Source organism: Pteropus alecto, unplaced genomic scaffold, assembly GCF_000325575.1.
Source record: "Pteropus alecto unplaced genomic scaffold, ASM32557v1 scaffold479, whole genome shotgun sequence".
NCBI classification, from domain to species: domain Eukaryota; kingdom Metazoa; phylum Chordata; class Mammalia; order Chiroptera; family Pteropodidae; genus Pteropus; species Pteropus alecto.
In genome coordinates this window covers 380,170-394,739 of record NW_006492031.1, presented here as the reverse complement: position 1 = coordinate 394,739, position 14,570 = coordinate 380,170, and the positions used below count along the sequence as shown (strand labels likewise).

General features: G+C 41.1%; 1 protein-coding gene across 1 annotated transcript in view; it reads right to left on the bottom strand.

The window, feature by feature from the left end:
• The window catches only part of GRIK4 (glutamate ionotropic receptor kainate type subunit 4), a 307,264-nt gene that overhangs the window by 125,684 nt on the left and 167,010 nt on the right, over positions 1–14,570 (bottom strand). Inside the window, exon 7 of the mRNA XM_006925242.1 lies at positions 11,725–11,778. Coding sequence (XP_006925304.1) covers positions 11,725–11,778 — 54 coding nt within the window. The remainder of the gene's footprint in view (positions 1–11,724; positions 11,779–14,570) is intronic.

Genomic DNA, 14,570 nt, shown 5'->3' with positions numbered 1-14,570 from the left:
GTGTCATGCTTACCACTGGGCTGTGAATGTGAACTGTCAGCACTACAAATACAGGGCTGAGGAAGACTCAGATGGTGATGAATTAAACCGTTGATGCCTTTGACACTGACTGAAACCTGATGCTGGGGACAGAAATGGTGGATTACTTAATGATAACAGCACTTGCTACTCCTAATTATGCTTATAATATAATAGTGCTTATAGTGTAATAATAATACAATTTGCCATAATGGCTTTCATTCTGTTTCTCTATGCTTTTCAAATATTCATTAAATACAAAACACTCTACTCAGTAGGACCCAAATTTCTCAGGCCAGGAGTCTCTGTGGTAGCTACAGCAATCCCAGGTGGCCTCAGTGTCCTCCTTTGCTCTAGCTCTCAATCTCACCTCAGGGGCTTGTTTACAGACTACCATCAGGACCCTAGGGGTGCACTTTGCAGGGGGTCAGTGGAGAGAACCTGGGGTTATTACCTACATAATTAGGGCATGTACAATTGCCTGCCCCAAGGGTCTCCAGTGCCTTCTCCCTGGTTCTCTGGCTAGGTTCTCTCATTGTTTATTCTTTCACCAGGTGACTAGGGTGGGGGTGGGGGTGGGGGTAAAAGAAATAAACTAATTTACATGGTTCTAACATGAGCCCCAAGATCCCTCCCAAATAATCCCAGGACTGTGACTATGATGAATTTTACTTTGTGACTAGGTCATGCTATATGGCACAGTTGACTTTAAAAGAGAGAGATGATTCAGGTGGGCCTGACCTCAGCTCATAAGCCCTTTTAAAGCAGTTTTCTCTAGCTGTTTGCAGAAAAGAAAGTTAAAGAGATTCAAAGTGTGAGAAGAACTCATCTAGAGGGAGAGCCTCTGTTGATGAGACGGAGATATCTACACCATCTGGCATCTTAGAGCTGGATCTATACTTGTGCCAACTATGTCTTCTGCCTCTCCCCAAGAGCCCACAGCTTCCTGCAGCATTCCTTCTCCAAGAAGGAGTTTCTCTTTTCTCAGGTCTCAGGGTTGGAAGGCCCTACTGGTAGTAGTATAGCAGAGAAGGGGCCAGTCCACCAGCTCAGTCTGAGCCCGCTTCATAATAAGGGGTGGAACAGAGTCCTGGGTTGGCAGAATAGAGTTTGCCTATCAGATACTAATTAGCTGACACCAGGAGTATATCAGTGCCACTGCATATATAAACTGGCCAAATCTCCCTGCTTTTCCCTAAGGAAGCCCCAACTTGGATTCTCTCTTTAGATCAGTGGTGCTCATCACCTTGAAGGGGGACGATTGTCAACAGCTATCTAAGTGAGTTGGAGTGTCGCAGGCATTTGTGACAAGCTACCGCCATGCTCAGGGTGTTAAATCAGGTCCACTTGGGACTCCACCTTCCCTCTACACCTGTTTACACAGAACAGAAAAGTTGGCAGTTGGCTGCCTGTATGGAATAATGTGAAGACTCTGAAAGGTCTTCCCCACTCCAAAATACCTTCCTCACCAACTCCATGATTTCCCATACTATCTACTTCCTTAAAGCAAATGTTGTCTAAGGCACCAAACTATGTGTATCCTTCACTTAGAATGTTCTACCCACTTCCTTCTTCACTTGGTTAACTGTTACCAATTCTTTAAGGCCCACTGGCTGTGGCCTTCTCCAGGAAGTTTTCTATGAGCCAGAGGCAACTTCTTTGATGGTCCCATAATAATCCTATGATTATCTACATCATTTTAATCCACTGATTTACAATAATTTGCTTGGATTTGTCTTTCCCTCTAGTCTGACCTCCACAAAAATAGGACTTTATTCATTGTTGCATCCATGACACCGTAAGTGCTCAATTAATTTTATCTAGTGACTGTGTGGATTGTGGGTCAGGATACCCTCTTCCTCCACTCATGACTCACTGTGGAAACTTAGGCAAGTTACTTTCCCTCTTAAGTTACTTTTACTACACTGTAAAATGACAAGATTTAGTTAGGTGTTCTCGAAGATCCCTCAAAATTCAATGCTCTCATTGGCCATTAACATCTTGGCACAAACTGGATCTTGGGACTGGGGAGGACTGTCAACTATCGGGGCTCTGAGGTAGGCTCTTCATGGGTCACAGAACAGTGCTTCTAGGCAATGGGGAGTGAGATGCCCAGACAGCTCATAAGACAGGGGTGCTGCCCTACCTAAGAAACCTGAACAGTGCAGGACACTGGAGGGATAAACAACCTAGACAAGGACACTGAAAAAACATGAAGAGGAAAGTCACCTACTTCATGTGGAAAACAAACTTCCTAGGAGAATTCACCAAGTCATTTATTATATATTCATCCAATCTGTGAAATCAACAGAATTTCAGAGTTCAAAGGTCTATGGAGAGCCTCTAGTTTATCCCCAGAGGAGAAAGGACTTGGTCCTGCCAATGTCCACTCTAATGCTGAAAATGTCTGACAACTTTGCAGGGCAGATGGGGTGTTATCTGACCGGAACCATCTTTAACTGGCTCTGGCTCCCCTTTCTCCATTGTACCCTCCTGCACCAGCCACAGCAGGCACCATGCCCTTTCTCAGGTGTATAACTTACCTCTGCCCACATGTCACTCTCCCATTCTCATTTATGACCATTCTTCAGTAAACCATTCAAAGGAAGCCATATCTATAAACCTTCTCTAAGCTCCCAAAAAAGCACTAAATCATCCCTCTCCTGGGCGTCTGCACCTCCTATTTACAAACTGAGAGCTCTTTAAGCCCTATCGTACCACTACTTGTATTCCCCAGCACACAGTAGGCATGTAATAAGTGTTTGCTGAATAAGGGTAGTTGATTTTAGCATTTTCTATAGGTAGTCGCTTAATCATGTCTAATTATTTTATAATCCTACAACTTGGGCCAAGGAGCTTCCAGCCGTCAGTCACAGTTTCCACCAATGCAAATGCAAAGACTAATTCTTCAGTCAATGCCTCCTGCATCTCCCTCCAATTTTTCCTGTCCTTTCTCTTTCTTACCAATACCCTCTCTACCAATGGCCAAGTTCAGAGAACAGGTACAGGAGGCTTAGCAGCCAGAAAGCATAATTATGGAGTAATGGCTTCTCCTTAAGATGTGGCTGTACCCATGTACATCCAGGAGACATTTGTCATTGCCAGATCTGCCATCTCTTAGGGTCTGCATTTGATGGGGGTGGTACCTCGGAAGCCCAGACTGACACATGGGGAGCTTTCACTCCATTACTCTTTCCTAGTTTCATTAAAAACATATTTATTCACCAAAGTGTACTGTATTATACAGAGTGGTTCTCCTAAAAGGCTCAATAAAGCTGAAATATGTGGATAATCTTTAAAATTTTATAAAAAACTACACTTTAGAATCAATTGCTCTAGCACTAGAAAGTTGTCTGACTGATGGATTGTAGTTGTGGGCTACAATGAATGTGTGTGTGTGTGTGTATGTGTGTGTATAAGGATGTGTGTGTGTGTGTGTGTGTGTGTGTGTGTGTGTGTGTGTGTGTGATGTGTTTCAGTAAATGACTGTAAGATATGAAAGAGGCTCAAGTACTCTGGGAACTATAGTTCCAACCAGGTGAGAGGCCAATTTTGAAATGTTCCTGGTTATTATAGCTTTAGAGTTTTAGAAAGTTAGAGGCAGTAAATTAGAAAACCGAAGTCTAAGGATGGAAATACTCAACATGAAAGTGAGAAAGAAGGGAGGGAAGAGAAATAATGTTTACTAGAATCCTTAGTGAAAGGTTTCTAAACTAGAAAGGTTTAGAAACTTTCCATGTTCTTCACAAAATGATGTAAAAAATATTCCATTTTACAAAAGGGAAAACTGAGACTCCAATAGGTTAAGTAATGTGCCACATTTACCTCTAATACATGTCAGGGTACAGATTCAAACTCGAATATTCTCTGATCTGAGGCCCTGGCTCCCTCCATTAAATCATGTCTTAATCCTGTGTCAACACAGTCATGAGGCTCACCCAATCTCATGTGCCAAGGCATATGACAATTTCATAATGACCTTAAAAACCTGAAGGAGATGTTTTGTTTCAAAGCCCTTTGGGTTCTGGCTCCATGAGTTAGGTGCCAGATACTGGCCTGAAGAGGCCACTTGACTAAGGTCAACCCGAGCATAGTGTGGCCAGTAGAGGAAGCAGCCCCAGGTGACAGACAGCACAATTGTGCCATTCAGCACAATCAGACTGTCCTTGCACTCTTCTGCCTCTTCCTACTTCAGTCGTTGTTCATGGTGCCAACCCTGGGCTTCAGGTTTTGACATTGCCCTCACTTATCAGAACCCCCTGAAACCCTGTCTCTTGGATGCTGAACTAAACCACCCTTCATGGTCTTGCACACCCTTAATTTTAAATCTATCCAGTTCAGAGTAAAAGAAGGCATTCTAGACTGAGTAGTAACTGTGTGGTCCTCCTGGCTGAGTTTCAGACTTTTGTGCTTAAGTGCTTAGTGGGCATGAGCTGAATTCCTGTTGGATAAAAGGAAGTGAGCTATCTCACCTGGCCAGCCCTCCTAGTCCAGGAACTCTATAATGTATGAAGTGCTCCATTCATTCCCTCAAATATACTTATTGAGGACCCACAATGTTCAGTAGGCCATTGTAGTTACTATGACAAACAAGACAAATTTGCCTTTATGAAGCTCAAAGTCTGGTGGAGGGGTCAGATATAAAAGGAATTCCCACTGGAATGAATGAATGCTACAAAATACAGAACACAGGGCTCTATAAGAGAGTGTAACAGTGGATTCCACCTAGGAGGGTGTCAGGGGAGACTTCCTTGGGGAAGTGGCATTTAAGAAAGACCTGAAAGATGAGTAGAGTTGGCGTGCCAAAAGAAGGAAAAGAAGCGGGATGATGAGCATGCTCACTTCCTCTGGAATCAATTACTTCCCTCCCTGTCTGCCTCAACTCACTTTTCTGTAATAATTTTAGCAATTTCAATTACTTATGGCTAACCTCTCTGGTAAATATTTAGAAAAATAAACATAGGCTTTGTCTGCTTGATAATAACATGAACCCAGAGGAGAAAAAAATGGTTGCCTATATCCATTCTGCCCAAATAAGATAGAGATTGGGGCATAGAACAGTTATTTCTGCAGGACTCACTGGGACCTGGCTACAGTTTGGGAATCCAAGCAGCTGTTAGCTAAGCAGAAATTGCTTCCATGGGCCACGTGGGTTCTCCAATCCAATGGGCCATTTTCCTTTGGAATGCCAACCTGAGGGTGCCGTGAATCAAAATGCCCCCAATAGTATGTAGGATGGAACAAGTCTAGGACTAAAAAGACCCTCAGGCTCACCAAATACAATCTCATAATTTTAAAATGAAGAAATTGAAACCCCATGAGGAGAAATGGCTTGCCTGGATAAGAGCTAATTACCTGGATTCATTATCTGGTGTCATTACCTTAAGCAATGTATTAAAACTTTATGAGCCTCAGTTTGCTCATATTTAAAATGGAGATGAAACAGTTCCTTCTTCTTGAGCTGTGAGGTTTAAATGAGAAAATAACAGAGAAGCACTTATAGAGCCTTGCATATAGAAGGTATTCAATAAACAAATAACAACTATCATTACTACTATGTCACCCAGCAAGTTAGTGGCAGGGCTGCAACTAGGAGACACAGCTGTTTCACTTTCTGTTCTCTGTATGACGAGTCCTCCTGCTGGTATAACCCTTTCCCCAGACTTGTGACACCAGCACTTGGCCCCTTCTCTCTAGATTCCCTGAGGGAAAAACTCTGAAACGCCTACTGCCTACATGGCACAAATGGCAGCCTGTCTTCCAGCATGGTAGTGGTGCCAAGAGCATGAAGCTCTGACCCTATCTGGCATGGCATCCAGCTAGCCATGCTACCTGCAATGCCCAGGTGGCCCACAGATCACACAGTTCCTGCTTCTGGTGCCCAATTATTTCCTGCTTTCCATTGACATATCATAACTTTTGACCATTATCCTTAACTCTCTAAACTTCTCCCCACCAAGGTGGCAGGTCCCTCCTTTAGCACAGGGCCCATCTGTGCTGACACAGATTAGGATGATTTTATCTTTTCTATTCGACAGTGATTGAGAATCTCCCTGGGTTCATTAGTAGCTGGATAATCTTTCCAGATTTACTAGCTCAAATTGCACTTCCCCCTGCACCTCTGATCTTCAGATGGCATCTCTGCTATCTCAGTGGCTGACTGGGTTTTGCCCAAAGGCCCTTAATTCTTCACTTCCTTTATCTAAACTTCCATCAGTCTTGCAGAACAACAGTTTCCCCAGCCAAACCCAGAAGCTGACTGGAGTACAGAGACTCCTTTCAAACAGGAGTGGGACAAACGCAGTGAATCAACAACTGTCCTGTCATGCCTCACCTGGAAACACCAGACAGGACTGTCAGGCCAGCAGCCCACCTGGATAAAAGAACTCCAGGAGCAGATTCTTTTAGCTGTAAGGGAGCTGACACCTCTATAATAAACTGCTAATTTCTACGTATAGGACCAATTATCTTCTAAACAGACATGTCAGAGCCTAGGATGCTAATTGCTTTTTCAGCATACATGGGAAAGATGTGTGATGATGATTAATAATTTAAAAATATGGCAGATATTGTTAGCTGATCATTACATCCATTTCCTCTTCTCCCTGAGCATACAATAGATAACATTTCTGAATCTCCCTTACAGGTAGATGTAGGCATGTGACTGAGTTCTAGTTAATGGAATTAATCAGGAGAAATACTATGTGCCACTTCCAGGCCTGGCTTATAAAACCTTCCTGTATCTGATCCTCTATTTTTTCTCCCACTCCTCAGAGGACACATAAGCTAGAAGAAGCCTGGGCCACCAAATGACGTTATGGAAGGGTGCCCACTGATCAAGTATTCTCTTTTGGGACTTCAGTTGAGTCAGAAATACACTTCTATTGTGTGAAGCCATGAGATTTATTTGTTATAGTAGTTGGCATTACTTACCAGATACAAAGCATTATCAATAGCTAATTTTTAATTTTATCAAGATTCTAGAGATAAATTTTATTATTTATATTTTACATATGAGGAAACTTGAGACCTCCAAGAACTTCAGGGGCACATAGCTAATAAGCTCCTGAACTGGGGATTTTCACCAGATCTGACTGACTAAAGGCCTGGATATTTACATATTGGCTTCTTTTTCTCACTATAAAGCTTATTAATCAGGACTCTCAAATTTAGCCATGTAGTCTTGCTTCTTTCATCTGGCAAACTCCAAATAGACATAAGAAACACATCTGAATACTTCATACCTATTAAGATGACTATTATCATATAGACAAAAAATAACAAGTATTGGCGAGGATGTGGAGAAACTCAAATCCTCATACATTATTGGTGGGAATAAAAATGGTACAGCCAGAAAACAGTTTGGCCATTTCTCGAAAATTAAACATAGAATTACCATATGATCCAGCAATTCATCTTCTAGGTATATACCCCAAAGAATTGAAAGCAGGCACTCAAACAGATATTTGTACACCTATGTTCACTGTAGCACTATTCACAATAGCCAAAAAGTAGAAGCAATATAAGTTGCTGAGTAATAGAATAATAATGATAGTTGACATTTATTGAATACCTTCTACATGCAAAGCTCTGTAATAAGTGTTTCCCAGTTATTTTCTCATTTAAATCTCAGCAGAAAGCACTGTTTTATCCCCATTTTAAAGCCTCAGCAATCTCATCTGTAAGTGAACACTAACAATACCTGCCTCAGGAGATGATATCCATACAGCAGCTGGCTCACAACACAAGTTTAGTAAAGGGAAGGTATTATTTTAAGAATACCTTCTTAAGGTATGACAAGGTATTATTTAAGAATATCTCACTTGTATTGCAAGCCAACTGTTTGGTTATTGTCTCCTAAGGCAGATATTTTTAGTGTTCACTTGCAGATGAAGTTGCTAAGGCTCAGAGAGGTTAAGTAACTTGCACAGGGTCACACAGCTGGTAGCAAAACTAGAATTCTGTCATATCTATGTAATATCAAGGCCTGTGCCTTTCTGGCTCACTGTGCAGGATTTCAAAAAGCTAATCTGAGTAGCTGCTGCATCATTGTGGCAGAATTTAGGGAGATGGCACATGATGGGAGTCCCTAAGGAATTCAGAGAAGGAATAAGTAAAAATTAAAGTCCAGCTGACATCTGTATGGGCGTAGGGGGTACTGGAGAAGCGCAGAGGATAACTCATTACCCTCTGTATGAAGCCTGTCCACTCTGGACCAAGACGCTAACTGGGCAGGAAGAATAAAATTCAAAATAGTTTCTTTATTCCTAATAAAAGTTTGTCCCTTCTAGAAAGCCAAAGCACTAATGAGAGGCTTCCAGAGTATTCTCTCACTGACCGATTTTTGCTATGACATTTCTTCTATTTTCTTGACTATTATTTAATTGTCATCATTCCTGCAGTTATTTTTTCTGATTCCCCCGTTCAAACTTACAAATTTTGTGAATCTTGTTAATTTCAGGTTCCAAGAACTCTGACTGAGGCGTGCTAGAGTTCATCTATCTAGTCTGTGTTCACCCAAAAAGGAGAAAGACTCTTTGAAAACTGAAAATATAGTGTTGTTAATAAAAAAAGAAAGATGATGCCTTACAAACAAACATATAGTACTTTGCAATTTATAATGAACTTACTTATTCTCACAACAATCTCATATGATTTATTATACCCATTTTACAAATGAGAAGACTGGGGCTCAAATAGTCAACATGACTCTTCCAGCATCACACAGTAAGAATAAGGCAGAGTGGGGACCTGACCTAGGTCTCCCGACTTCACAGGCTAGTGCTTTTTCCACTAGACAAATCATCACAATCATCATTATCATTTCTAAGAGGAAGTGGTAGTACACAGTGTGGGTGATGCTATCTCCTTAAAAATCTCCTTAAAAACCAAGCAACTTCCCCTTATCCTAGTTATGATCCTGGGAACGCGTATTCCAAATGACTGGCCTCCTTCCATCTGCTAAGTCACCCTTGTGACTTCTTGCTGCCCAGTTTCTTCCGCCATGGCTTCTTTATGTGGGTAGCATCCCTGGCAGACTAGACTGCCTTTTCTCTCTTCTCTCCTCTCCTTCCCAGGCTCCCATATGGAACACAATTGTACTTTAATCTCTTTTTATTCTTCTACCAACAAGCCAGGTGCTCCCCCAAATGCCTCCTTACTTTAAGCAAATACTTTTGCATTGCTCTGGGAATAGTCTAATCCTTTCTTACTTTCACACGTTAATGCTCTGATTTACAGCAGCCATGTTAGATAGGAAAAAATAAACAAGGAAAGAAATGCCTTGTGTTTTACATTTTGAGGAGCGGTGACTGGGAGGAGACATGAGGGGGACCTCTGGGGTGCTGGATCTGGGTGCTGCTCATACAGGTGTGCTCACTCATTAGGCTGTGACCTGTGATTTGTGTGGTCTTCTATATGTGGCTAGACTTCAATTAAAAAGTTCCAACAATGGAGCAGGCAGTTTTGTAGTGGTGGTAAACTAAGTGACAGCTAAAGGACTCTCACAAGCCAGCTGAGGAGGGAATCTTTATACCAGAAAAGAGGCTACCCTGAACTTTTCAAAGGAGTTTTCATCTCTGAAAGCAAAGGCCTATGAGATGTTTCAGTGTTAACAATTCCACAGCAGCCCCACCCAAAAGGGCCGTTCACAGAAACCTACATCTGGAAAAGAACAGGGATCACAGAGTCCCATTCTGTCTCTTTGGGAAGGCATATTCTTGACCTCACAGCACATTTCAGGAGACCTGGCCTCTAAATCCAGGGAAGGACACTGAACAATCTTCTAGGTTATCCTATCACATATGTTGACCAAGAAAGTCTTAACTTTTAGGCAACCTTTTTCATTTTAAGATTTAAGAGTCAAATCTGTGAGGTTGGATACTGCTCACTAACATTGATATCTGCCTTAAATCTTCTAAATAGGTTACTTTCACAAACAGATTTAGTTAGATCAATTAATAATAATTAACTGACATGCCATTCCTGGAGCAGTCCATGTGTTTGAAGTGACTCACTGTTTCCTGGACATGCCATGTACTTTCACAACTCCAAGTACGCGGATACGTTCCTCCTTATTCCAGAATGTTCTTCTTTTCTCCCTTTATCTAGAAAAACTCTATCCATCTTTCAGGGTGTAGCTTAAAGTCCTCTTCTTTGGGGTCTTCTTCTTCAGTGAATCATTTCCTGCCTGCCTTAGGTTGAGCAAGTGGCCCCTGCTTTAGGGTCTAGAGCATTTTGTATACACATCTAATAAAATTTACCACTTTGCACTAGAATAGGTACTTTGATTTTTTCCAAGGCAAGCTTAGTTTCTTATTCCCATTTTAATCCCTAATACTTGACCCAGTGCCTTTACATCAAAAATACATCTGGATGAAGGGGCTATGAAAGCGAGCATGATAGCTCATGCATTCATAGAATAAAATAAATTTTGTCTCTGAATGATTGTTAATAAAGTGTCTATTTGTAATAGCCAGAAACTAGAAGCAATCAAAATGTCTCTCAATAAATGGACAGTTAAACAAACTGTGGTATATCCACATCAAGAAATACAACTCACCAATAATAAGGAAGAAACTTAATTCATATAACAACTTGGATGATTCTCAAGGCCATTATTATGCTGGGAGTGAAAAAAGTTAATCTCGAGAGGTCATATACCGGGTGATCCCACTTACATAACATTCTTGAAGTTAGAAAATTATAAATAGAGAAGAGATTAGCAATTGCCAGAGGTTAGGGGTGGTGAAGAAGAGGGTGGTGGGTGAGACTGTAAAATAGAAGTATGAAGGAGGTCTTTATGGTGATAAAATAGTTTTGTGTCTTGATTGCACATTTTGAAAGATTTGCTATTTTAATATCCTGATTTTGATATTGTACTGGAATTATGTAAGATGTAACCCCTAGAAGAAACTGGGTGAAGAGTACATGATACTTCTTTATTATTATCTTTGCAAATTCGTGTGGATCTTTTACTTCAAAATTTAAAAAGTTATAATATTCTTTTAAAAATTTGTTCTCTGAGGTTCTTTTTACTCTCTAATTGAGTGTGTCTATACTTCATAACAATCTTTCACATTTCTTACTGATTTACAATTTCAAAATATTTCCACATAGATTAAATTACATCACTTCGAAATTATAACAACACCATGATGTAGCTGTTCTTATCCTTGTTTTATAGATAAGGAAACCAAGGCTCAGTACTTGTTGAAGGGCATACAGTTGGTAGATGGCAAAGCTAGTTCTCCAATTTGACACAATAAAATTTCTACAGACTTTTCTCACTTGCAAAATAAGGGGATTTGGCAGAGATGGTCTCTGAAGGTGCATCCAGTCTTAACACCATAAGACCCATGTACTTTTTGTGCCCTAGCTATCCTAATTCTGAGTCAGCATACGGATCTGGCAATGCAAAGATAGTAGGTCAATAACTGAACCTATAGAGGAGACTTATCTGTCAAAGGAACAGTGCTGTGTAGCTGGTGGCATTTGAATGGAGGATTAGACTTCCCAAATTTCCATTCTTTCAAGGCTAAGAATTATTGGGATGAGAATCCCAGTGGCTCTCAACACCCATCCTCTCTTGCTGGCCTCTGCTTTTATTTTCCCTATTCCCATCTCCTGGGCTTCATTCTGTCATACCCCACTGACCCTAATTAATGATACTCTGTGCCAAGGAGGTGAGCTGTGAAAATGTCTTACCAGATTAGTGAAGATGTATGTGTAATAGGCTGACACCATTCCTAGTTCAACTGCCTGCAAAATAAAGAGAGGGATATTAGAGAGGAAAATAAAAATTCACTCATTGGAAGTAAATGAGCGGTGAGGGTTCCACTCATTTGTCCGTCATTTGTCTGGCTTGCTACCTTTGGGATGCAGGCAGAGTAGAACATCTTGATTGGTTTACTTTGCCCTTGACCTTGGAGAATGGAACAGAAACACTGGCATCTAAAATAGAGTCTCTCATCTCCATCCTGCTCCCCACCCCTGCAGTGACACTCATAGTAGTTAATGTTCTCATGCATAACACATTCTCATGGATATAACCAGATGCCATGGAAACCAAAATGACTTTAAAGGAAATGAAGCAAATAATAAACCAGATTACAACAATTATCTCCACAACTATTAACAATAACAACAGCTAACACTTGCCTACTGTTTAGTATGTGTCGAGCCCTAGAAAGCATTTTACTTGGATTAACTCGATGAGGTAGACACTAATTATTCCTCCTCCATGCCGCCCACCATTTGACAGCTGAGAAAACTGAAATACCAAAAGGCTCTATAGATCACACACCTCATAAATGAAAAAGATTAAATTAAAGCCAGGAAGCCTAATTTCAGTGCTTTTAACTGTACTCCCCCAGAGGACTGTGATATTGTTGGAAACACTGACACAACTCTCTCAGGGGCAAAGTCACAGACAGGAGAGTCTGTGAGTTGTCGGCAATTCCCAAATTAACTCTACCCCTATAAGAATGCTGATAAGCAAGACCCGTGAGTATTCTAGAATACATAGTCATGTAGGAAACAAGTGAATCATTTGCTAACTTTGGTCATTTATTAGTAGTAAGGAACAAGTTGCTTCTGACGTGCCTTACCCTTGATCACAGCACACAATGCGTCATCATTCCACAGTTGAGGAATGCTACTTCAGAAAAGCCTCCCTTTCGTCTGATCTTTGTAGTCATCATAAATACCCTTAACAAACCTTCCCCATCAGTGTGCCTGGCTTTGAGTGTGATAGGTGATGTAGAAACCGACAAGCAGATCAGGTTAATAATGAGCCTAGCTCTCCCCAGGGCCCTCCTGACAGTTAGATTTTCATAATGTATGCTGCAGCTCTGGGACACTGCGAAACAATTTTTGTCATGACTAGTGAGGTGCATGGGAGGAGAAACAAGATCAGGAATAATCACATTTTCCTTACATAGTGTTTACCTCCCAAGGAATTCCAATAACTTTGTGAGTATTTCTACAGGAACCCTCCCAGTCCATTTGAAGAACAAGCTGGGGTAGCTCTATCACCACCATTCAAATGAGAAACTGAAGCTGGGGTCACAATGGAGCTCAAGGCTACCTATGTGAGGCTCCTTCTTCCTCCAGCAAAGCTACATTTCCTCCTCCTTTCCTAAGAGGATGGTATGGAGTGATGCCCACCCCATCCCATCCCCCCGCACTCACGTTGTCCATAGAAAGTGCCGTTTCCTCTCACCACTGCCTAGGCTAATGGGAGCCCCCTGATTACAGGAATAGGCTGGGGATAGGGGGCTGAAAGAAGGCATTGTCAAGTGGTTAAAACTCATTTTGTAAAATCTGCTGCCCTAAAGATAAAAGACAAGAGATCCTTGGTTTTTAAGACCTGAATTCTGAATAAACATGGTGGTCACTGCTGGAACAGCCACTCAATAAAGTAGATTACTCTGCAAATCCTCTTGAAATCGAGAGACAGCAGAATGCTGCCAAGCTCCAGAGCCAGGCTCGCACGTGAACACAAAGTATCCAGAAGCTCAGTGTGCTCTCTGTTCATACTGCTTCCCACACAGAGTCCATCTTTCCTGAGGCCTGTCACATCTGGGTTGTAATCCCCATGAAGGAGGAATATAGAGCCTCAGGGAAGCATGGGGTTAAGTCCAGGCCTACCTGCCTGAGGCCACTAGGAAGTCAGATGAGGACAAAGGGAACATGGTTTCCCAAGGCCTCACTGGTCATTATTGATCAGTTTGGTTCCAAAGCCACAAGGGGTGAGGCCAGTAATTGGTCTCAGGGAAGCCTGCAACTTGCCACCCAGCAGATTCATTTGTTAATAATGATCATTACAGGTTTTCTTCAAAAGCACAGCCAGCCATAAACAACAACAAAAAAAATTAAAAAATTAAAAGCATTTTTAATACCCAGTATTGGCAAGGGTGCTATTAGACACCAATACGCTCCTGGTGGAAGTGTAAATTGTTATGGCTTTTCTAAAAGCCAGTATGGCAAATCATATCAAAATCCTTCAAACGTGCATAGCTTTTACTTAGTAATTCTACTTCAGAAATTTATGCTAGGAAAATATTCATAAATGGGCATAAAGATTTATGTACAAAGAAAGATGGGTACCCCAGCATATTTATTATAGCAGAAGATTAAAAATAACCTGTATCTCCAACAATAAAGGAATAGCTAAATGAATTATGATATATTATATGATAGGAAATGATGCAGCCATTAAAATATTTGTAGAAAAATATGTAATGACATTGGAAAAAATGCATGACATATAATTAAGTAAAAAAAAGCATAAAGACTGTGCAGGGTGATAATAATTTTGGAAAAGAAAAAAACGGGTCTATAAAGGTAGAAAAAAATAGACATCAAAATTTAGTAGTGGTTGTCTCTGGGTGATGGGATTATGAATAATTTTTATTTTCTTCTGTGGGCTTTTCTGTACTTTCCAAAGTTTCAACAATAAACTAGATGAGAGAGAGAGAGAGAGAGAGAGAGAGAGAGAGAGAGAGAGAGAGAGAGAGAGAGAGAGAGAGAGAGAGAGAGAGAGAGAGAGA